At 48.3% G+C, this 25,490-nt stretch overlaps 1 protein-coding gene across 2 annotated transcripts in view; it reads right to left on the bottom strand.

Moving 5' to 3' along the window:
* ABCC4 (ATP binding cassette subfamily C member 4 (PEL blood group)) overlaps positions 1-25,490 on the bottom strand; it is a 201,406-nt gene that overhangs the window by 150,291 nt on the left and 25,625 nt on the right. Inside the window, exons 2-4 of one of the 2 annotated variants that reach the window (XM_080916845.1) lie at positions 19,265-19,375; positions 18,649-18,769; positions 7,539-7,763 (exon numbers count right to left, since the gene is read on the bottom strand). In XM_080916845.1, the coding sequence (XP_080772971.1) occupies positions 7,539-7,763; positions 18,649-18,769; positions 19,265-19,375 (457 nt within the window). The remainder of the gene's footprint in view (positions 1-7,538; positions 7,764-18,648; positions 18,770-19,264; positions 19,376-25,490) is intronic. The other variant, XM_080916846.1, reaches the window with a different exon arrangement.

The following is a 25,490-nucleotide window of genomic DNA, read 5'->3' on the forward strand; positions in this document are numbered from 1 at the left end:
AGCATGTTCCTTTCCTCCACCGCCTGGCACAAACATGACTCCACAGCCCAGTAACTTACCAAGCAGGTTTATATATTAGATTCTCAATCCACAAACTCTCTACATAATAATCTTATAACCAATGGACAAAGATATAAACTGCCCATCTATATGAGATAAAAAGACCCATAGAAACCCTTAGAAATAATACTAACAACCTCCTCAAGATAGAGATGTGCTGAGAGAGACATAAACATCTGCCTTCATCTTTCTTCCTCCCAGAATTTCTCTCCTCTCCTCCTCTTCCATTTTCCTAGCCTTTTCCCCACCTACCTCTCCACTGTCCAATCATGTATCACCTTGACATCAACCCACAAGACTGTCAATATTAAGTGCTATTTTATATATCAAAAACATAGGAATATTTCTTATGAAGGGATATACTAACTTTTGGTGTACACATACAATAATTTTATAGAAGCTGTGGCAAAAACTACTGAAATTTCCTTTGACACTAGCAATTAGTAAAATCTTAATAGAGTCTACCTTGAGGGTTGCCACAACTCATTGCCACTATGGGATAAGCTCCCAAGAAATGGCAAAGTGCATCGCTGTAGTTAACCATCTAATGACGAGCCCTAAGCCCATGTGAAAATTAGTTTTGGTATACATACCTCAAAGCATGAGCCAAGGAGGCAGTATGCTGTCAGTGAAAGGCAGACCATGATAGTGGGTGTCTTCCATTCTGAGTCTAAAATGCACAGGCACTCCCCACTGCTGGACTGTCAGGAGCAGTGAGATGCTAGGGTGTATGTCAACATGTCAATACAGCGACAAGCCTGCATGTGATCTGAATGCACAGTAATCTGGTAACTATATAAAATGTGTAGATGGACAAAGACGGGAAGAGAACCTGCCAAAGAATTAACTTTGAGATGACAGAGTTTGGGGGCATTTCTGCACAAATTTCTGGAAGAATAATAACATGAAAACTGCAGGCTAAAGGAAGTCCAAGGTTTCAACAATGACTGGCACAATGGATGTGTTCCTGTGTACGTGTGTTCACATATGTGCACATTCCACGTAGAGGGCATGGCAATGCGGAGTGAGCCTCTCCCACTCTTCACAAGCTCTACAGTGAAATTGGAACTCACTGACTCAACAAGCCCCAGGGCCCTCCTGTTTCTGACCCTCCCGGCAGCGGAATCACATGCCTAGTGCCACAATGCCACTGGGGAGAGAGGACGCTGGGGATCCAAATTCAGGTACTCATGACTGTGAAGCAGAAATGTAACCAACAGAGACATCCAGCTGTTAACTTATTAAACATCTATTCCCCATGTTGCTGCTGTATTGGTTGAAATGAAACGGTTTCTCACAGTAACTCACAAGTTCCTCCTTGCAGGACATCAGGAGCTGTCCTTGAGAACTATGTGCCTCATCAAATGAGTACCACGGTGCATGTGGCTGCCGTGACAGAGGTCCATGAGAGACTCCGCTGGAACCCCTGTCTGAATTCTGTTCATTCCCAAGATCACTGTCCTAGATCCCTCCCACCATCAGGCAGAGAGCTACCAAAGGGTGAACCTGTATCCTGATCACTTAGTTTCTTTCTCTAAAAGTCAACAGCTGCCATTCTGTCAACTAAATGCCCATCCTCCACCCCATCTCACCCCATCTCACCACCCCCGTACCTACTCCACCCCTACCCATCCACCCATTCTCCTCACCACCAACCTCCGCCTTAACCTTACAATCAGGGTCTTCCATCAATGGGACCAAATATATGTCCTTAAATTTCTGAAGCTTGTAACTTAAAAACACTTCCGCCCTTCCCAGGAGCCGTCACCCTGGAGCAGTGCCTGCTCTGGCCCTTCCTGGTTCCCTTTTGTTTCTCCTTGCTTACCTTTGACAAGCCACCATCACGACCCACCTCTGCCCCACCAATGAAAAACACTCAAGACAGCTTTACTACCCTAGAACTGGCCGGCTAGCACAACTGCTGAGCACAGAATCTCCTGCCCTAAACTTGTCAGCTAGCCTCTGCTGACCTCCTGCGCTAACAGAAGTCACTGGTTCTAGCATCCCCGAGATCTTACAGTTGTTTCATGCTTCTCCTTACAAAGCCTGCCCAAAAAGCCCCTTCTCTTTCCCTGTATCTCCCTGTTTCTCTTGGGACCTGGAAGTCTCCTCTATACCCTTTGCCCAGCGATTGGCTCCCGGCCTTCTTTAGTAACAAAAATCAAGAACCAATTAGGAAACCAGACCTTAGTATCAGCACCTCCCCCTACATCCTTCTATATCAATGGTGTTCAAAGCATGTCCTACCTGGCTGCTGACACCCATTCCCACCAACATCAGGACCATTCCATAAGCCATAAGTCTCTCCCTTGCATGCTGCTTTGCACCCTTGCATATGTCTACCCAGTATGCGCCTTCAAACCTCCCAGGGCCGAGTGCTGATAACTAACAGGAATGTGGGAACACTCCGTTGCAGGTCAAACTCCATCCTGACCGCCCTGCGCAGACAGACAGCCTCATGAGTCCTTAGCACAAACATGTGAGGTGGGAACTAGTGACATTTTTAGGACAGAGAAGCTTGGGGCAGTTCCTGAGGAAAAGAACTAGAAAGAGGACAACTGGGCTTCACCTACCAGAACTCCAGAGAGCCTCAGATGTGCTTTAAGAACCCCACACAGAGCCTGGCAATGATGTGGTTATTCTGCACCAAGTGCTAGTTTATCCTGGGGACAAGACACCCAGGAAGCAAGTCTATGGGGGAAACAGAGGCTGTGAGAAATTAAAGAACTTCCTTATCTAAAAATTTACAGCTTGAAAAAGGGGGGTGGTGGGGGAAACAAAACTGAAATTTGGGTCTAATATCTCCTGGCATCCCAGGCTCACAATGTCCGCCTACCTGACAGGCCACTATGTATTGTAGCAAGACCCGGATGCTTGACTCATTTCCCAGGCACTCCACCACAGGGGAACCAGCCCGTCTAAGACTCTCCCTCCAGGTGGACAGAACAGCATTAGTGAGGTGTGTGCCAGCAATCCGGCACTGTCATTTACCACTGAGGAGGAAGAACCTGTACGCCACAGGGTACCACCGTGTACTGAAAGTTAAGGTGGATGTGCATGTGAGGCTTATGAGTATTATGTAAGAGACTTTAAAAGTTCACCCTAAATAATATCTGCAGAAGAAGCCAGCATTAGGGGTGAGGGTAAAGATTTCCCCCACATGAATTCATTAAAACAGCACGATTTAGAATCCACTGGACTATGTGCAGTATCCTCTCACAGGCCCACACCACACCCCACAGAGGCCACCCACTGGCAGGAGGCAGCTGCCACTCACGGCAGCCACAGATGCAGCGGCAGTCATATCCTTTAGAGAAAAGGATTCCGAGTCTTGCTGGTTTATGTTTCTAACCACAGAAATCAAAACAGTCCTCTTAGCATCCTCTTAGAAGATGGATGGGATTAATGTCCCGCACAACACTCAGGCCAGATGGGAGCTCATGTTAGAAATAAAACAATAAAGCATTTAGAGGAAAAATGCTAAACAATTCCGACAGTGTACAAAGCACTGCTAGTTCAATCTGTCAAATGTTAAGATGTTAGCAGGAGGGTAGAAAGTCCTGCCAAAGTATCACTTACTAGAAACACCACATGGTTTCACTTTGACAACACCCTCAGGGTCCTCCCTACACAGCTTCAGAAAAAAAAGAAAAAAAAAAAAAAAAAAGCCTAGCCACAGACCCACACAGACCCACAGATAAAATATCAGAGCAAGCCACATGATGTCCCTTGCTTTGGGAAGGGCAAAGTAGTTAAAGACTGCACATTCCATATTGTCCCGTCTAAATATAAGTCAGTATAGTCCACACTGAACTAAATTCAGTTCAAAATAAAAACAAAATCAATGTCGATCCTAGATCGGACATCACAGACTGCCAAACTTTCAACCAATTGCCTTTGCCCCTCGGTCCCCTGAGGAGGCCCAGGACTTAAGTTGTCAATCAACTAAACACAAGCATCATCGTTAAATATACTCTGTGAGGACAGAGGTATGTATGACGGACAGGAAGGAGAGGCTGAAGCACAGAGCCAGCCCATGTTTCCTCCCTCCGACATTCTATTCATGGAACTCTAAAGTTAGAGAGGACTAGCAAATCGATCCAGAATGGATTCTGTCAGGCGGTCCGCAGAAGACTAACACGAACACTCTCAGCAACTGACTTCATAACTGGGCTTGGCGTTCAGAGCAAGAAAGACAGCCACCCTCAAAACCCATCCCAGCAGGGACCTGCTGTGCTTCTTCAAGGACACAAAGTCAGGAGGTCCCCGGCTGACCCAGCAAGCGATTTGAGGGGAAAACACTCTGTGCCTTGCACGTTCTATAATGAAAAGCATAATGCCATGACCCGCTTCTGTGTTGGGACCATCATCCTGTGTGGATGCAGGGTAGATGTTAGCCCATGTCTGTGAAGACCCTGAGCCATGGTCTGAGAAAAGGACAGACCCAGGCCCACGAGGCCCTGGGGATGGAGGGCCCAGCCACCTTCAACTCATTCTTATCTTGATGAGAGCTACCATTTCTGCCCGGCCTGGCCTTTTCTCACACTGAAGCCAAAGTGCAAACCCTGTGCCCCCTGAAGCTGTGTAAGTCCCTTCCTTCTGTATCTCAGTTAACTAGTAAAGACACTGGTCACCCCATAGAGGTTAACAGCAGTTCACCTAAGAATGGGGCTGGCAACTCATGGTCTCTTCCAAAATGAGTGAATATGATATTCCGGTACTAGTATAACTTTATTAAAACTGCGAACGTAAATGCACGACTGGTTTTGTGTGTGTGTGTGTGTGTGTGTGTGTGTGTGTGTGTGTGTGTGCATATAGACGTACACATGGAGACCAGAGACACCAGGTTCTTTAGGAATTCTCCACTTACTTGACTAAGGCATGGTCTCTCAGAAAACCCAAAGGTTGCCAATTCAACTAGTCTAACTAGGTAACTTGACCAGGGGCTCCCCTGAGTGCACCTCCTAAGTGCTAACACTACAGATGGAACAAGCTGCCATGCCACCTGCCTTTATATAGAGCCTGGAGAACAAACTAAATTCTGGTCCCCATGTTTGTATAAGGGGCATGTTATCAATAATTACCAAGCCGTCTCTCCAGAAAAACCAACTGTTTTCATATACGATCCATCCCACGAGGTCATTCAGCAACACAGACTGTCATGATGATCTTAATGGTCACTCCCACCCAATGTGACTTCTCCTCACACCACAAATTGGGCACCAAAGCCTCGAATGAGCTACAAGCATATGCAGAAGGGCTTTCCAGATACACACCCAGACTAGCTAGCTTTAGCCCCGAGGAAGCAGCCCTCGCCTCCGCATGCTTCCTGCACAAGGCAGGCAAGAGGAAATCCATCGTTCCCACGTTTCTAGAGTTTCAGGCTAAGACTCTGGCCATGGCAACCCCAGACTTCACAAAGAGATTTTTTTTTCTGAGATCACCATACTGACAAATGAATACCTTTGGGAGCTGTTTACTTACAGTCAGATGAACAAATCTGCCAAGCTAGATCAGATTTCCCAGAGGCCAGTTCCAAAGTGTGGACAGAGGCACTAAGAAGAAAAACAAGTGAACTCTCCTGCCCAGGAGCTCTGATTGCCTGACCGGTAGTCACACCTGACTGTGTAATTGTGGCGTCCATCTTGGTGGGGATGAAAATTCCTAAGAACCCGGGGGGAACTAATCGGCATCTAGGAAGATTGAAACCTGTACAATTTATAGAGAAACCTCAATTTTCTCCTGCATGGTGCAAGAGTCAGCCTCAGACATGATGATGCCAGTGGTGGTGAAGACCTAAGACACTATTATCAGCTCGATGTCATGATGAAAAAGCACTGTCTTTGCTAGAGCCTGAAGTAGACCCTAAGGCACCAGGCCTGTATGAGCCACATGGCTCCAAGATTAATAAGGAAGAGGCGCTGGGGATACGTCATATTTGCTGAGAAAATCCATGGGCGTTCTAGATACACCAGAAAAGGGTAAACAATGAGTGACTTTAATCTCTGGATGTTATCCAAATGCCAACTCCACTAAACAAAATTAGCAAATCGGATCAGCAATTTAAACACTTGATGCTCTTGCAGAGGATCTGGGTCTTCAGGCAACAAATACCATGCACGTGTGCGTGTGCGTTCCTGCTTGTGTGTGTGTGTGTGTGTGAGAGAGAGAGAAAGAGAGAGAGAGCAAGACAGGGAGAGAGAGAGAGACACGGAGAGAGAGAAAGACAAGAGGGAGAGAGACAGAGACTGAGTGAAGAAAAAAGAGTGTAAGAGAGAGACCAGGCGTGCCTGTGTACGTGCACATAAAATAAAATAAATAATTTTTTTAAGTGAAAACAGGTAGAATGGCATTCAAAGACCTTGACGGAGTCATCAGACCCTGTGACGCCCACCCACCCATCCGATGGCAGTGGCTTCCTATGCACATCCTTGGTATCTGTTCCAATCAGCATAAACCAGGAATCACGTGGCAGCCCCGGCATATCACACAGGTTCTATCTTTACAACCTCAGCAGGTACATGAAAAAAGTTGTCTCCAAAACTACACTTTTATGTAATTTAGTGTGCTTTGGTGTTTTGACTGCATGCTTGTGTGAGGGTGAGTCCCCCTGGAACAGGCGTCGCAGACAGTTGTGAGCCGCCATGTGGGTGCTGGAACTTGAACCCTGTCCAGCCAATACCGTTGAGCCGGTTCTCCAGCCCCCAGAACTACTTTTCTAAGTTTAGAATAAATGTGTTAAACCAAGCTGCACAATTATAATATGCCTTCTACCTATATATTTCCTTGGCAAAAATAAGGTTAGCATAATTAGACATTTCATACACACACACACACACACACACACACACACACACACAAGGAGGGGAGCAGGGGAGGCAGGTACAACCACACCCGCCTACACCTCCAGAGGCATGTGAGAGGTAAAAATCCATAATTTCCTTTCTCAGAGACAGTATGTTGTAGGTTTAGTTCTGCAGACCCTGCTTCCCTGAAGTTCACCGTCAGAACAACGCTGACGCCATGAGGGCTTTAGTGGACGGCACAATACTGCTCGTAAGCACACTTATGAGATTTAGCTGTGAAAATACTGAAAAATCAATTCCGCATTTATTTCTTTTTAACCTAGGCTTCACCATAAACCCAACAGACTGCCTGACACTGTAAGTGACCATAACCGGATAGCAAGAAGCGACGTCCATGCTACACTGGGAAAGTGTGCAAACTTAGTAACAACAATGACAATAAATTCTAAAGCCGAGGCCAAACAGCAAGCTTCTCCGGTGTGGTTCAAATTGTTTTTTTTATGCCCGGGTTTTGTCGGATGGTCTATAAGGGCCTCTATAAGGTGATCTTCCTGCTTCGGGCCCCTTGGCATGAGAGTGCGGGCGCGGGCCGTGACGTCCAGCTCATTACATGACTGTAACTTAGAGGAAACTTCCGGGTGGAGGACATGTCCGACAAGCCAGGTCGCTTACCTTCCGGTAGATCATGTGGCACATGGCGACCCGCAGCCTCATCCCGGCACACTGCACGTGGTAGAAGTATAGGTGGTGTAGGATGGCCAGGATGAGCGTGCACACCGATAGCACCGCCGCGTAGCCATAAGCTGTGTGCAAAGCCACCGAGTTGTCGGGGTCGTACTTCTCAAAATAATCGATAATTTTCCCTAAAAATATGGGCTGAACTACTCGGGTGCTCTCCTGGAAGAAAAGACAAACAGCATCCATTAGAACTATAAACCGCACCGATGTTTCTCGGTACACGCTTCACATCCGTAGCTCACTCGTCCTTCTCCCAAGGGGAATGAAAGTGTGTTCATCCTTACTGCAGCAAGTGAGCATTCTTGCCTGCCTGAACTCAAAATCACAGGCTCAAAGACATCAGGGCACTGTGATTGGTCCAGGTACATGCTCAACACAAATTGGAATGAGCTTTAAAACTGGTGGGGCGCCAAAATAAAACAAAATAAAATAAAACCCTGTCAAAAAATGATTGTGGGGGGAGACATGCAGGGGGGAGTAGCTGAAAAGGAAAATGGCTGACCGTTCGCTTCAAGGCAGACATGCCAGCTCTTGATCTCCCCTCCTGCGTTCCTGTTTCCTAAGACGTCGCAATGGTCCACCTAGCCTACCAGGAAGTGAAAGGATGGCCCATTCATAAGAGGCTCACGCCACCTCCTCCTCCTCTTGCTTCAGCCTCCACCAGCTAAAGTAGCTGCACAACCCAGGTCAAAAAAGAGACCCTTGCAACCTTTCTCAGCCCAGACTCTGTACCAAGGACCTTCTGCTGAGTGTGTTAAAGGGCACAGGGCTTGCATAGTGCCCAGGGAGACGGATATAGCATGTCTCTATCCCCTAGACACTGAGGTGTGGCCAGTGCACCACCTTCACTCCGGCACAAATGGCTGGCTAAAAGCTATCAGTGGTTTTCTACCAGCCTTATAGCCCTAGGTATTAATTATAAATCAGTATTAATAGCCATCTATTCTCTAAAATAAAAATCCCATACCAGTGAGGTGAGAGGCTTTGGGGTTTAGCTACTGAAGCTAAGGGAAAGCCATTTCTGGCCAGCAAGGAATACTCTGAGTCCTCAGTACCTGACAGGCTGAGTTTCCTGACTCATAAGCCACGCCCCCTCCTTAATCCACTTCCTCCCTGCAAATCTTTACAGAGCCTTCCCCCATGAAAGAAAACCAAAACAATCACTGCAAATCCAAGTCACCAAAAGTAAACACATAGGCCCACACCATTTCCTCCTCCTCAAGGACAAAAAGCCAGGCTTGGAATCCTTTCAACATTTAACTTTGAACACCTTTTCCTTTCAAGTCACACAGACACGCAAACAGCCAACCAGTTTGCTTTTGATGGTCATATTCTATCCATACGAAGTGAGGGGCCTAACCCATACCCAGCATGGAAAGAAAAGAGGAACAGAAACAGAGAGTTAACATGTCACCTCAACCAGCTGGTCCGCAGACAGGACATTCACAGGAGATACCTTGGTCCCTCAAATAAGCCATGACACCAAATGTCACACTCTGTAGGTACACGTACGCGCACGCACTCAGGACGCACAGAGAATTGGCGTAAGGGTGCCTGACACCCTGACATCGAGATCACAATGTCTGGGTAGTGTTCACTAAGACGGCACCCTAAGAGTCAAGGAGGTCATGCTGGTCATACTAGGACCCAGGCCTAGGATAAGCCAGGAGCACTTGGGCAAATGGCACACTAGCCTGGACCCTCCACCAGGAACCCGAGGGTACCTCTTTCCCCATTTGCCTGAGACTCTAAGTGCAGGCCTGGAGTTGTTTCCTGCTGCACAATTCTCCTGACTGGGTGTGACTCATGGACCACAAAGAGTGTAAGAGAAAACAGCAGAAGGCCTGGGAAATACAGGAAAAGGGGTGGCCACTAAAAGAAGGGCCTTGGGTCTGCGTGTCCCAGCTGGGCCGTGCCCTCAAACAATCCCCTTAAGCCTATGGGCTCTTAAAGGGTGGGTTTTGGCAATTGCTTACCCTCCTCCAAAGGGCCTGTCCTCTCTAATCCCAACAATGAAACAACTACAAAAAAAAAATGTTTGCCAAACTTGTAACTGAACAAAATTCAGTTTTCTAGGACCTGGAGAGGAGGAAGTAAAAATGTAGCTGGGCCTGTACCAATGCAAGCCTGGAACCCCAGAATTTGGAGGTGGAGGCTGGAAGGTAAGAGTTTGGAGCTAGCCTGAACTACACAGAGAAGGCTATCTCAAAAGAAGTTCTACCTTCACCTTAGATTCTGTCCTGCCCTTTGTCACCACCAAAACTCTCAACTGAATTCTCCTGGAAGTCTCAAGAGTCCAGGATGACCCCGAAAGGCTGCAATCTTTTGGCTCCTCCACTCCACGCAGTCATCTACAAAATTTTGTTTAGAACCACATAATCCTATCTCCCAGTCCTCCCACCCCATTTTAAAGGAAAAAAGGATTACATATACAGGGGGAAAAAATGAATGTTTTAACTAAGTGTACACTTTCGTGTTGGGACTCAGGTATAGCTCCAAAGCCACGTGGGGTGTGGGGTGTGAGGCCCAGGTACAAGGCTGAGCCCTTGAAAGCAGATTAACCCCAGATTCTAAAGACAGAGTGTGTGGGTCCTGGCGGCCACAGCTTAGGAGGATCCTGAAGACACAGACCAGTCACACACGAACATTGTCCTCCCTGCATCAGAGATGGGAGGGATGTTGGAGATGCTGTGCGGAAATTGCAAGACCATGGTTTCGATGAGGAATGCTTCCATACGGCATGCATCAAACAAGAGCACACAGGAACCCAGAGGTTCCCAAACCACAAAAAAAAGTGCTGCAGCTCAGCACAGCAGGGAAAAGTCGATGTTCAGGAAGTGCTGTGTTCATTAAAGGAAAAGATGACTCATAACTAGCTGTTTAAGGGACCTCATGCCATCAAGATGGCTCACTGGGCGAAAGTGCTTGTCCTACAAACATGGTGACCTGAGTTTGATCCCTGGAACCCACGGAGGAAGGAGCAAAGTGACTCACAAAAACTTTCTTTGACCTGCACACACACTCACACACATTCCCCCCCCCCTTCTCTCCCTCCCTCTCTCTCTTCCCTTCCCCTCCCCTCCCCCTCTCTCTTTAAAAGGACTTAACTACAATGTGATCACCTCTTAATGGGGTGTAGGAACGCAGCACAGAAGACAAGAACAGCAGCCTTCTTACATAGTCTCTTGTCACCACCAACAAAAAGCTCATCAGCCTCGGCAGAAAATGTTTAAGAAACGCTCGAAATTTAAAAACTAGTTTTAGGAGAAAAAAAAGTAAATTCCCTTACTTTTTCTATACATACTGTATCCCAGGGTAACCAAAGGGCTATCCAGGGCAGACACGCCCATTAGAGAAGATTTAAAGCTAATAACAGGTGGGGAAAAAACTGCTGTGTCGCCATGAAACAGCCAGCTCCCCTTCATCATGAGCATCTCCTGGCATCACACACCTGAAAACTGTAAGCACATGCTAGGTCCCTTGTAAAGATGAGAGCACATGCTAGGCCCTTTGCAGTGATGTTAGCACATGCTAGGTCCATTGCAGTGATGGTAGCACACACTAGGTCCCTTGCAGTGATAGTTGTACACACTAGGTCTCTTGCAGTGATGGTAGCACACACTAGGTCCCTTACAGTGACAGCATACAGAATTGAAGATTAAGGCATACTGCAATGTGGGGAGAAGACACTTGACGTCTTATCTACAACTCTGGTGCCAGGGAATGTGTTCAATAACTCAGAAGGACAACACCACTGGACCAACCAAGGCTGTGGGAACCTCTGCTAAGCAAACAACTCAGTGTTTTTAATTTCAAAAGCAATAAGATAGTAAAAGTAACTGCAGAGTGAAGCGCAGACAGGAAAATAGAAAAAATTCCAAAGTTACCTTTGTTAATGAGATGCATCGCATCGGACTACCAAAGTCTAGGAAAAACGCTGTCAAGAGAACTGAGCTGGCATTAGGATAGCTTAAGGCTTGTTCTGAGGCCTCAGCTCAAGTTCCAGCACCCAAGTCGGGAGATTCACAACCATCTGCACCTCTCTATGCCCTCTTCTTATATCTATTGAGCCTGTACACATGTGGACACACACCCACACTCACGCATAAACCTACAAACATAATCACAAGAAAAGAAACGTCGAATAAATGAATGACTCAGTGCTGGGTACAGTGGTGCCTGCCCTGATAACCCCAACTATCTAAGATGCTGAGATTGGAAGAAACACTTCAGCCCAAAAGCCCTGGTTGGCAACACAGCAGTATTCAAAAGAACCAATAAAATGTAGGTCAAAAGGACTAAGGGAAATGAGCCGTGGCTAGACACGCGGACGGCACTGATGCTTGAGTTAATGTGTCTGCGAACGACTGTGCTACAATCTGCAGGGGAGGCTCAGCTGCCAGAGGTACAAATTAACTGTTCTTAGATAAGAGGTGAGATATGTGAGGACCGCTTCAAGACGGGACGAGCAGGACCCTGGATGACCCAAGTCTCAACGTGAGCTGGCAAGTTACAGGCGCGTGGCTTAGAGACAAATGGGGGTTTCTGATTCTGGGCTGCTGGCGTGGTTTTTGAATGTTCCTAAAAAGTCTAAAAAAAAAAAAAAAAAAGAAAATGTTCCATGACACTTGGCCCTGGCAGCAAGCAGCCAAGCAAGAAGTGGAGCATTGTGAGGATGATCAAGTTCCCCTCCCCTGGGCGTCCCTTAACTTTCCTGAGTGTGAGCAGGAAAGTTAAAGCCTCTCCTGAGCTGACCGTCTGTCTACCTCAGAAGGGATGTATGAGCTGTGACTGTGTTCCTCAGATTACGGCCCAGTGCTCGAGGGAGAGCCCAGCACACTCAAAACTACGGTTCGATCCTCCGCACAAAACGTTCAGAAAATTAAGTTGAATTTGAAGGCCTGAGGAAGCACTGTAATTAGTGGCTAAGACATCAGCTTTCACAAATGGCTTTCAAATCCCCACTGCTTTCAGACAGCCATAGCAGAACCCAGAGATGTTTACGAAAGCCGCGTGAGGACAGTGTCTTAAATGGCTGGTCTCGCTTCCCTACCATCATGAATTCAATCTTTCTCCAGTGAAGCAACTGGTCCTCTGGCTTTTTAAAGAAAATATCTAAAATTTTGCCTTTTCTCTTGGTTCTCACTCAGTGTCATCACTGTAAAATTTAATAAGCTAGTGCAGAGTGCCCAGGAACCCACAGGGCACACACTGACCACACCTGCTCAGCAAGACTCGCCCACCCCTCGCTGCCTGGGTCATCCCCGCCTCGATCTCTAATCACTGGTCTCCTAGGCTGAGCTGAAAGTTAGAGCCACTCAGAAAACAGAGCCAGAAATGCGAACCTGGACACATCTCAGGAATCAACCCAAGCAAAGGCACAGATGCCACCATGGAACTGCTGACCTCTAACCTTGGATCTGAGCTCCACGGGTAGGGTTACCTCAGACGGCAGCCTCCTCCCAGACGAGACGACAATCAGAGTAAAAGCCTTCACCATGACAACAGTCTCCAACACCATTTCCAGAAGACCCAATGCCCTCTCCTGGCCTCCGTGGCTAGTACATTCATGTGGTGTACATACATGCATACACACATACATACAGGTAGAACACGAATACAAATATAATAAAATAACCTTATAAAGAAAAAAGTCGTAAGGCAGAGAGAGGGCCCAGCACTCAGGAGGCAGAGGCAGGCAGATCTCTGAGTTCAAATACAGCATGTTCCAAAGAGAGCTCCAGGACATCCAGAGTTACATAGAGATACCTTGTCTTGAAAAAAGAACAAACAAAAGCAAAAAACAAAGTCTTGGCCAAAAAGGCCAACCTCTCAGATGAGGCTGGCAGACTGTAGACTGGGACTTAACCAACCCCTGCCATGCCTTGCCTATGACAGTTTCCACAAGCAGGAGGGTCCACTGAGGCTCCTTTGATGGCCCCAACTTCACTCTCCCACAGGTAGAGACACCTCATAACTCAAAGCCCAGGCCTGAAATAACATGAGAAGGCAGGCTGTGCAGACCTTTCCCCAGAATGCTCTCTGGGCAGTACAGGCTGCAGGGGGAGAGTCATCTCTGTCCCCATGCCATTTCCCAGGGGATGTACACAAAGGACGGACGTCTGGGAACGCACCGCGTGCTCCGAGCTGGCTTCCTCTGGCCTGCACGTGTGTGCTGCGGTCACTGCCATTCCTGCTTCTTCAAGCAGTCCTCAGTCTCACAGAACAAGGTGGAGCACTACCTAGAGATCACACGCAAGGCTTCTGCATTCCAGACAGGCCACCTCTTCTCTGACAGTGTTCCGTTAGCAGCCAGGGAAGGCCCTGCTGGGGTGGACGGGCCACAGAGCTGTGTTGTCTTCCTAGAAGTGTTCCATGTGCTTTTGAGACACCAAAGGGAACACTGAGTTTCCTCCTTCTGCTGTCTGACACGCGAAGTCCAACAAACAAACAACACGGAGCGAAGATCACTAAACAAGAAATGGCCTCGTAGAATCGGCTGTTCAACTAATGCCCGTCCCACTGGGCTCATGGAACCTGTGACGGTTAACAGTGACTTTGTCAACTGAGGTGGGAAGACAAGAAAGTGAACAGAGCGCTGGGTTCACTGCTCTGCTGACTGCGGTACAATGACCAACTGTCTCCTGTTCTGGCCAGCATGCACACCCACCGGGATGAGCTGCATGGCCCTTCAGTTGCTCTTGTCAGGAGTGAGATCACACCCATGGATAAAGGAACATGTGACATGTGTAAAGCCTTAAACATCACCCGAAGGCGGTTATCTTCTTGGTTTTGAGAGACAGGCTTCACTCAGTAGCCCAGGCTGACCTCGAACTCTCTCTTCCTCTTGCTCAACCTCCTAGCTAACTGAGCAACAGGCATTTGCCACCACACCCGCCCATCCGTCGGGACGTGGATTTTGAAAGGTAACTGAATCCTTACATAGCTACCACATATAAAATTACTCCTGACTTCTCCAAATCAGCCAGTCTGTGAAAATAAAAGTCTTCGTACTGAAATTCGGGCTTCCTTTGGCTGGCAGGGGGTAGGAAAAAAAGGGGAGGTTCCCTATCGGAACCCAAATGACTCTTGGCTCCTCAGATTTCACTGCATTAGAAGATCTGCTAGTTATCAAGATAGACACACAATGTCACTGTGACCTCCAGCACAGGTCACTATGTCCTTCAAGGGGATTAAGCAGTCATGTGCAGTATTAGATCATAAACCAACAAGAAGTGATCTAAACGCAGCACAAAGGAAGAGGTCTGACAGGGAAAGTGTGGCCACATCAGTTCCAACACTGCACTAACATTCCTGCCACCCTAACCCCTAGGGACCACCCAGCAAATAGAACAGCAAAAGAGCTGCCCTCGGTAGCAGCTGACCCAGGTCCTAGCAAATGGCACATACTCTGCAACCCTGGCTACAGGCTCAATAAAAAACAGAGCTGTCAGCCTCTGCCCGGGGCAGCAGGGTCTCCTATTCCCAGTACCATCCCAGATCACACCAGTCTACTCCAGTCGCTGAGTGCAGTAACAGCGGGTGCTGAACAGCTGTGGGTGGCAGCCGTCAGAAGGCAGGTGATGATGGGTGTCCGGCTGGACACACTGTGACAAACCGACTCGCCAGTGACAACCACTTTCCTGTACCGCCTGTGACTTTGTGGCCCCAGGAGACACTGTAACCTAGACTGCACCCTAACTGACAAACTCAGGTGCCACCAATGTCCAGAGGCCATCTCAACACCATTATCCCTAGGCTGAAAGTCAAGGAGCGGCCACTTGGGATGCTAAGGGAAACAAAGGGCAAAGTTTACGACCTTAGACCAGCCCCAGTCTAGGAGGCTTAGGCTCATCTCGGGGTGCCTGAAACAGAAACTCAGCTCTATCGTTCATTTCTAGAGTGGCCATGGGCACGCAATAGTGACAAGCCCATTCATGGTCAGCTGCACCGAATGTGGGTCCTGGTAACACTGTTATCACTATGACGACCACTGCTGGGAAGTACTCCATTGCAGCTGCTGAGCCGTGCTTGTCCTAGTCAGGGTGACCACTGCTGTGATAAGTGACCAAAAGCAACTTAGGGGGAAACGTTTATTTGGCTCACACTTCCACATCCCTGTCCATCACTAAAGGAAGTCAAGGCAGGAACTCACTCGGGAGGAACCTAGAGGAGCTGATGCAGACACCATAGAGGGGTGATCCCCTCGCTGGCTTGCTTTCCTGGCTTCCTCCCCCTGCCTTCTCACAGAACTCAGGATGTGAGCCCCGACAAAGGCCTGGGCCCTTCCACATTAATCGCTAACTAAGAAAATGCCCTATGGGCTGGACTTACTTATGGGGGGATTCTCTGTTGAGGGTTCCTCCTTTCAGACAAGACTAGCTGTGTCAAGTTAACACAAAACTGGACAACACAGTGTGAGCACTGAATGCTACAGCTTCAGAGCAGGACACTGTCGGGCCTGCTGATAAGAAACATTACTGTTAACCGCTGCTGCCGCCACTCCTGGGGAGAACCTCCATGTTCCCCGGGCACCCCCTTCTCTATTCTTCTGCCACGACTTTCCAATAAACGGCTTCCTAAAAGAGGGGCCAGGGTTCCACGGCTGTGGTGTTGCAGGTCTCCTGCCTTCCTAGCCTCCCCGGCTCCGACATCACTTCAGCGGAGCTGTCCCCTCACCCAGCTGAGGCTGCCTGCACCTCTACTAAGCAGGACCCACACTCACTGTGAAAATGTCAGCTGGGTAAACATCTGGGGCTTAGGGCTCCACCTAAAGGGAGGGCAGCCTTTGACACCATGGACAACCACAAGCGAGGGACACACCCAGACTCAGGGGGCATCAAGAGCATGCTGCTTTCAGCATGTACAGTTCCTGGTTACAGAGGTAGACAGGGAACAGATGCTCCAAGACAAGGCAGACCTATGTGAAGCCCCCTGGAGCCCCCGGTTCCTGAGACACTTAGCAGACATCTGCTTTGTGCCCCAAGCACATATTGAGACTCCAGAGCTTCCTAGAGGGATTCTACTAGTGGTGGTTGCACAGAGCATCTGGCCTGGAAACCACACACACACACACACACACACACACACACACACACACACACACAGCTACAAAGACAGCAGTTTGCCATGCTATTAATTTTAAATCCGGAATTTCCACAGCTGTGTAGAAAAAAAAATGCCATCACTGTGACACTCAACACAAGCAAAAGAGAACTAAACTGGGGAGAAGAGCCTGAGGGTGCACTCTCCCACCCTCAGGTCACCCCCACTTTGTGGGGCCACGAAGCCATGGGATGGGGGTGGGGGCAGGACCAGAGCAAGAGTGAGGTTGAGGTGTGTCCAAACTCCTAAATCTTATCCTGAAATTAGGATTTCCCTGCCCCACAACCCCAGACTTGCATGCCCCAGTTCACATAGCCCTGTACCCCCTCCTTATGCAAATGAGGCATCCCAGGCACCTAGGCCCCAGCTAACACTCATCCGGACAGCCCCTACTCACCCCACAAAGGTTTGAACAGCCCTTGTTCCCTCCAATCAACTGAACCAGTTCTCCAATGTTCCTCTGTGTGTGTTCTTTGCCAGTTCACTGCCGACCAAGATCCTGCCTACACCCACCCGCCTGGCTAAGCTTCCCTCCCTCTAATCCGGGGGAGGGGGACCCCACGGACCTGACTACCCTGAGGCAAAGAGGGCACAGGGCAGCAACCAATGGTCTGCATCATAAAGCTGCCTTTCTCCAAGCTAAAAACAGCCCCAAGCAGTGGACACTGCCCTCCCAAAGAGAGCACTCCCTGCCTGGAATAAGGACCGTTTGTGGCACCTTTGTAAACCTGAGAAGGTCAATCTCTGGAACCAAGTGCACCCAAGACCATGGAGCAGAACTCTGCGCCCTTCAACATGCACAGAGCAGACTCTTCCGCATAAAGGTGGATAATCACTCACCTCACCCCACCAAAGGCCCTTGGGACAACTTCCACCCCACTGCACCTAAGGCCACCCTTCCGCAGAACTTCCACAGTTCAGCCATGTGGGACCCCCAACATTGTTAAGCCCATTGTAAAGTACCAGGGATGGCACGGTGATTAAAGAGTCCTCGCTGCTCTACCAGAGGACCTGAGTTCAGACCCCAGCAACCGTGTCAGGAAGTAACTCTAGCTCTAACAGCTCAGACCTCCTCTTCTGGCCTCCTCGAACATCCTAATATACACGGCATAAACACACATATACATAAGCACAAGTGAAAAATAACATTTTTCTCTTAAAGATGCCACCAAAAGGACAAGCCACACAGACAGGCTTTCAGGATCCCCTCCAGCCGGGGCAAGTTAAGCGCTCAGTGCCCAGCCTCTGGCAGGAGGGTGAGTGACTCCTGGGGCACCACTGCTAGCCCTGGCACATGGCACCACGCCTTGTTTACCTGGGAAGGGAAAGTTGGCAGCACCCTCCCAGGAAGGCATTTATCAGATCTGGCACGGCAAAGGTAACAATTAGTTGTTGGGCACTGGTTATTCCGGGCTCTGATCCAAATGTACTTCCTCTAAACCATAGGACTTGTCTCCTCAAGAGCATCAAAGATGACAAGGTGCCTCTACAACATCGAACACCAGCATTCACAGGGTCGGGGAAAACCACCTGCTGGCTTCCCGGGACACTGGACTTCAAGCGTTTGTCGTTTATTTTGTGTGTACGCATGTGGAGTTGGGCGTACTCTGCGTACGCTGCGTATATGACAGAGCCCATGGAAGTCGGACGACAGCATAGTCTCCCCTTCAACTGGACTCAGGAAGGGTTGTAGGCCACTATGTAGGTGATGAGAAGAAAGGACAATGTCTTCAGCTTTGGTCACCTAAGCATCACCTGTCCCAAAGCCGTGATAATGGGCATCACCAGGCTTCCTCTCCGAGCTCAACACGCTTTCAAAACTCATCTTCCTGCTTCTGCCTGCCTGTCCCCACTCACTTCAACAGTGACGGACAGCTAGCCCGCCTCCTCCTGGTCCACCTGCTCAGGGACAGCAGCTGGGGAAATAACTAACATTTACCTCAATTAACGTAAAAATTCCCAAAATCAGGTAAGACTTCCAGTAACACTTTATGATTGCCTTCGTTAAGGAAGGCTTCCGTGCATCCTTCTTGGCTCGAAGAACTTCTCTGTCCCAGTACCTACAGTAAGACAAAAGTGGAGTCAGGAACAGTATGACTGCCCTTGAGTAAAACGGAAGGACAGAAGGACAGGCAAGTGTTTATGGCAGGGTTATTCTGCGGATGTTGCAAAAACATCGGCTAATTATCCCAAGGGACCCAGAACGATGTGTGAGGCAGACTCTGTTGCCCCAGAAAAACAGACCTCAAGGGGAAAACGTCTCAGGGGATGGGTCACTGCTGAGCTCTGCTGGATTACGGCAACCCTGGCAGCCAGAGAAGGCAGTTTACTGCTCTGGTGAAACCGCCCCCCAGGGACAGCTCTCAGGTATCAAGACCTACAGAGCCCAACATAGGTTCTCTTTTCCCAGGTCACTAAGTCAGACCAAGCCAGGAGGGCCTGAGAGGTGTGCAAACATTGGGGGAATAAGGCTCCAGAAAGCCTGGTGCAAAGCCAAAGGACCCAGCAAGGGGCCAGACCTCCTCCAAGCCACCCTCTTTCTGCCTCCTGCTTACCCTTGCAACTCCTCTCCGAGGTGCTTTGAGCGATCTTCCGGAAGCACCGAGAACATGTCATCTTCTTCCAGCCTCCGCTTATGACCAGCTTTAAACAACGGGTTGAGCCACCTGTTAAGGACAGAAAGGGGTGACTTGCTCAGAACTGCCCGCTGGGGTTTAAGTAGACTCTCATCTCCTCTGTATTTTAAATGCTCAAAGACAGAGAAAAGTTAAGTTGGCGCTTAGGCCCACAACCGGTGTAAGCTGCTCCCCTCCCCAGCCCCCAATCTCATTCTACACACCAGGAAGCCTCAGTCAATGAGAACACTCTGACGTCAAGACGCCATACCTTGATGTCTTAACACCGGCTTCTGTTATCCCCTCTCCACTTCTACCAGCTCAGCACCTCTGTGACCTATCACTAAATATCTCTAGGTGTCAACGATTATCTTACCCCAGTATAGAGACACATATGTACACACATATGTATGTATGTATGTATCAGTGAGATTCACCGCAAACCTGCTTGGTCCTTTATTCTACAGTTAGTCTAAACTCAGGTCCTTGGCACTAAAGCTGGTTAGAGCTAGGGTGATTTTAGTGAAACCTAAACAATTTGGCTGGAAACCCTCCATCCAGCCTTAGAATCTACATAAATGTGGCTGTTTCTGTCTATATGACTGCAAACCAGCAAGTATTCTGTCTCTGTCTGTCCCTCTCCCTCTGTCTCTCTGTGTCTCTGTCTCTGTCTCTGTCTCTGTCTCTGTCTCTCTCTCTCTCTCTCTCTCTCTCTCTCTCTCTCCCCTTCTGCATTGGGTAAATGAAAAGACATCTGAAGATGCTGAAAATCCTGCAGGGTGTGGCTATGAACAAATGTTCCCAAAGACAAGCCACCATCATGATCTACCCACGCATCTGAGAGAGCTCAGGTTTCTCCGTCTCCTGCCTCTGCTCACAAGAGGAATCTGCCATCTTTTGTGGGAAAGCTTTGGAAGCCCAAGGAATATACCTGTGTGTCTCTCCTGGGCAACTAAATGTGGGTCCTTCTAGAAAGCTTTGATAGATGAGATTACTGAATCAAGCCAATGTCTTTCCTCTGGTCTCTCTCTCTTCAGTAGGCACACTTTACAGGGGACTGCTGACTCTGGGAGGCTTAGAGGTGAGCACTCAGCAGCTCCAGGGAGCAAAGTGTGCAATCGACTTCCACACAACTTGCTCAGTACATTCCAAAGGCACAGACATTTGACTGGGAGCTACGGCAGCTCCCCAAGACCATAACAGACATTACAAGGGCTTCCAAGATAAACTTGGGGTTCTAAGAAGCACCAATACCCCTGGCTGTCCATCCAGCAGATTCTGAGGGAGCACTGAGAAGGGCCAAGCAGCTCATTTCTCTCTTAGCACCCTCCCAAGAGGTTTCCAGAACGCCTGTCACCTTACAAACCCTGGCTCAATGTAGGTGGGCTCCCCAGACATGTCTGAGATGCCGCCTACAGGCCTGAGCCCTTCCTTCCAGTAGAACACCAGGTATTTTCCAGTCAGTACTTCAATGTGCATTTCATTAGCATTCGTTTAGGCTTTAAAAAGGGCTTGGTCTGGTTTGTGGTGAGTTTTGTTTTCAATCAGCAGAGGTTAAAATCAGCTTGGAGAAGAAATATAATAGTTAAGAAAGGATCTTGGGGGGGGGGGCGATAAATAAGTAGCCAGATAATTGTTCAGCATGTGCAGGTCCTGAGTTCAAACTCAAGGACCAAGCCCCTGGAAGAAAAGCACTGATAACATTGTCCAGTAGAACTTGCAGTTAATTGCAATTTGTATCTCATGTGCCCACATTATAAAGAGGGGTTGATGTTAAATTAAATATATGAACTCAACACAGACCCAAAGCTTTCTTCAGAAGATACCACAGACTAATTCTCGCTCACTCTCTTGCCATCCGAATCTCAAAAACAAAATACCCAGGCTGAGATACATGGTTTAATTTGCTGTCAAGCAAGGAACAGTGGGATAAGAAACTACCTTTAATCCTCTGTGTATGGCCATGCGCAACATAAGGACAGTCTGGTGGACAGTAACTGGGTATACTACAGTAATCCCTAAGTGGTTCAGAGTCACAGAACATCCTGGTGATGACTCCTCAGAATACTCTAGTTAAGCAATGGGTGATTATACGTGGTCAGACAGTGCCTTCATTCTGAGAGAATTTAGTCAACAATCCCAGATCACTGTAGGACAAGCCAGGCTTGACTCCAGAGCTCCCAACATTCCCTTCTCTCTTCCTATAACCTTGCTTCCTCCTTGCCTGACACATCCTTGCCTGTAACTCCTTCAGAGCAGTGACTATCCCTACGAAATGCACATCTGCCAACAAACACCACGCTTGGTGGGTCAGGCGTGCAATCCACAACTGCTGAGTGGATGAGATCTTGTATAAGACAGACCTTTTAGATTAGATAGACTGTCTCCTCAAGACTGTCTATCTGCAAACACCTGTCACTTGGACCTGCAGGACAGCGACACCCACCCTTCTCTGCAACACAGACAGCCTTTCCTTCACCTGTGCTTAAATTTCCCACTAAGGGGAAACGTCTGAAAGGCTATTGTATGCCACCCTTTGAAGACAACGTTCTTCTCCAATGCATGTAAGCAAGTCCCAAACCTAGAACACCCTGGGCACACGGAAGACGTGCAGATCTGCCCAATCTGCGAATGAAATGAACACGCTCCCTGAAAGTTTTCAATTCTGACTGATTTTTTCACTTCAAAACCCACTATCGGTCGGTGGCACAGGATAGAACAACCATGGGTGACAGGCATGAATAAGTCTGAACGGTGGAGGTTTCCCAGGGCCTAAAGGGCTTCTCGGCCTGGAAACAGCAAGAAGGTGAAATGAGGAACTGGCATGCAGTTTGTTTCCTAGTTGGTCAGTGACTAAATGTTGCCAAGGAAGAGCTGGGGCAAACCGCTTCTGGCATGCCAGTTAGTTGGCCCTGACCTCATTCCTGCCCAATAAGCAACAGAATAACCAAACAATACCCTCGAAGTTCCCCAGGGCCTCCCTCATCACAAAGTTCCCAGTGGCCCGGCTAGGAGAGCCTAGCACACGGGACTCCCTCCAGCATGCCTCGGTTTCCCTGTTCCTCGGTCCAGCACTCTCTCAGCACAGGTGTCAATGTGATCACGGGTGTGTCTTAGGGACTATGCGATCTCAGGGAGTCAGCACTTGGCCTCCATGGCCTCTGGGTCCATGCCCAAACCACATTAAACGTATACATGGGGTATATAACAAGCTGCCATCTTTCCCAAAACATTCTCAGGAACACAACTGCTAAGGGCTGTTCTGGGCCATGCCTGTAATCCCAGCACATGGGAGGTGGCATGAATTCAAGGTTATCTCAGACATAGGAAGTTCAAGCCCAGCCTAGGGCTATCCTGTCTCGAGCAAATGAAACAAAGTTCAAAGTTATTGCATTCCCAGAAGGCCTCCTACCTGGTGTGTATTAAAATAAGCAGGCTCCATTTCCCTCCTACCTGATGTCCCAAACCCCGCATCCTCCATATCTTAGTTCCTATGGGTCCTCATATGCTACATGCTATTCAGATGCTTTCATTCATATTTGGTTGGCTCAGTTGACTTTAGCCTGTTGGGATAGGAATGTGTGGTACCCAAAGATGCTCACATCAAGGGAACCAAGATAAACAAAAGGAATGGGGTAAAGACATGTCCTATCCAGGGGCTCCAGCCTGCAGGTTCATCTGGGTCTCCTAGTTTACCTTTCCTCCCAAGAGTGAACCCATGCTGTTCACAGCTTCTTGGCCTTCCCTACCTCATCATCACCTTTTCCCAAATTACCAACTCCAAGAACAGCACTGTGAAGGGACAAACAGACCAATGTCCACATCTCCTTTGAAAAAGCACTTCACCAAGTAAAATGAAGAATCAACACTTACAAGCTGGAGACACAGAACTGGGATGGGATAAGAGAGCCAGTTCCCTTCAAACTACCAAACAGAGAATGTTCTAAGAAGTGGGGGGGGGGGGCACCCTACTCTTGTATTTTTTTTTAAAGACTCATTTATTTATTATATATAAGTACACTGTACCAGAAGAGGGCGTCAGATCCCATTACAGATGGCTATGAGCCACCAAATGGTTGCTAGGATTTGAACTCAAAACCTCTGGAAAAGCAGTCAGTGCTCTTAAGCACTGAGCCATTTCTCCAGCCCTACTCTTATTAGCTCATCTGAGGCCACCTGTGAGGCAGTGCAAGACTAAATTGTCACCTAGATCCTGTCTGAGCTGCCAAGTGTGCTACAGGAGAAGCTGGCTAGCACTTCCTGTTTGAATACAATACTCTCTTCCAAATGATCAAACCTGATCTCCCATAAGGTGTGACTTGGCTCTTGCTCCCAAGCTCCAGAGGAGCGGGGAGAGAGGGAAGGAGGGAAGAAATGCGGATGTGAGCATCTGATGCCCTTCACTGGGGCTCGTGCACCAACCCCAGAGCATGCTTTATGCGGACTGGAAGAGTGGATCACAAGTACGAAAACACGTACTTCACATCTAACTGAAAGGATCCCTACTGCAGGCTCAGCGTTGGCACGAGTGCATCACTCCAGGGGAAATAAGCATGCTTGTGTTCAGATTAACTGAAGTGATGTGTACTTGCCGAGGCCCCAACCGGCTTTTCAAGATCCCTGCCTCCCAGTCAACCCAGTCGCCAACTTCTGCCAGTAACATGCCGTGATATGCCTGGCTTTATCCCCACCCAGTAGGCTTCCACCCCTCCCCCCCTTTTTTTTTCTTTCGTAAAAATTTTAGTGACAGTTTAGGTTTTAGAGTGCTTTGGGGTTCACAGCAGAAATGAGCAAAAGCTGGAGCACACCTGTGTGCCCCAAGCCCCCATACAGACACAGCCTTGCCCACTCTTAAAACTCACCACCTCCAGAACAGTCAGCCTCCTACCGCAGGTGGCCAGTGTCCCGTGTGTGTGTGTGTGTGTGTGTGTGTGTGTGTGTGTGTGTGTGTGTGTGTGTCACAACCTCCACAGCTGTAGACTCTAAGCTCAGACAACTGTGTAATGATGTCTACCCACAACAGTAGAGTCACAGGACTATTTTCACAACCCCCAAGTCTGTGTTTGGACTTTTCAGTCCCTTACTCCCTCCCCTGAGCAATCTCTTATCTTTGTTTGACTATACCCAGAATCTCACAAAGTCAGGATCCTGTAGGATCTCCACTCTTCTGACTGGTTTTGCTCTGTTAGTAGCATGTATTCAAAATATGTGGCTCTGGGACCTTTGTCTCGAGTGTTTCTTTATCACTGGATCCTACTCTAAGTCCAGCAGTTGTGTGTGGATGTTTGCCAGCTAAGCACCCTGCTTGCTTCCAAGTTTGGCAACCATGAATAGAGCTGCTATAATTACCTATGTGCAGGGCTTTAAACTAATTCAGGTGAAATACCACAGTGCCTGCTACATCATGTAAAAGTGTGTTCCCCTTTTCATGAAAAAGCTAAACATTCTATCCTCCAAATACTGGCTTTGCATGCCCACCAGCAATGCAGTAGTGTAGGTAGCTCTTTTCCCTTGAATGGCTTCAGTTCCAGCTTCTTCAGGACCCCCTGACCTCTGACTTACTCTTCAGCAAGCTCCACCATTCCAGGGTTCTTAGGGGACATAGGTGGCATTCACGAAAATACCAGGCATGGTGAAAATGCCCTCGTGGGTGGGGGAGGGGCTCAGCTGCCTGTTGAAGATTGGTTCTAATGTTTTGATTTAGTTACAAATCTGTGTGTCCAAATCCTACAAGTCCTTGTCTCCAATTGTCTATTGTTTTTTTTTTTTTTTTGTTAAGATTTATTTATATTATGTAAGAGTACACTGTAGCTGTCTTCAGACACACCAGAAGAGGGCATCGGATCCTTTTACAGATGGTTGTGAGCCACCCTGTGGTTGCAGGGATTTGAATTCAGGACCTCTGGAAGAGCAGTCAGTGCTCTTAACCACGGAGCCATCTCTCCAGCCTCTCCAATTGGTTTTTTTATCGATCAATAAAGATGTCAATGGCCAATGGCTGGGCAAAGGGACACAAGGCGGGGCCCTTACAGTTTCGAGGGCTAGGAAACAAGGGGGAGGAAAAGGAGAGATTGCCATGAAGCGGTGGGGTATGGGATGGACAGAAGAGGTACAAGAGACAAAGCCAACAAGACATAGAAGAACTCAGGTAAGTGGTCACTGGCAC

Source organism: Micromys minutus (assembly GCF_963924665.1).
Source record: "Micromys minutus genome assembly, chromosome: 5".
In the NCBI taxonomy this organism is placed as follows: Eukaryota; Metazoa; Chordata; class Mammalia; order Rodentia; family Muridae; genus Micromys; species Micromys minutus.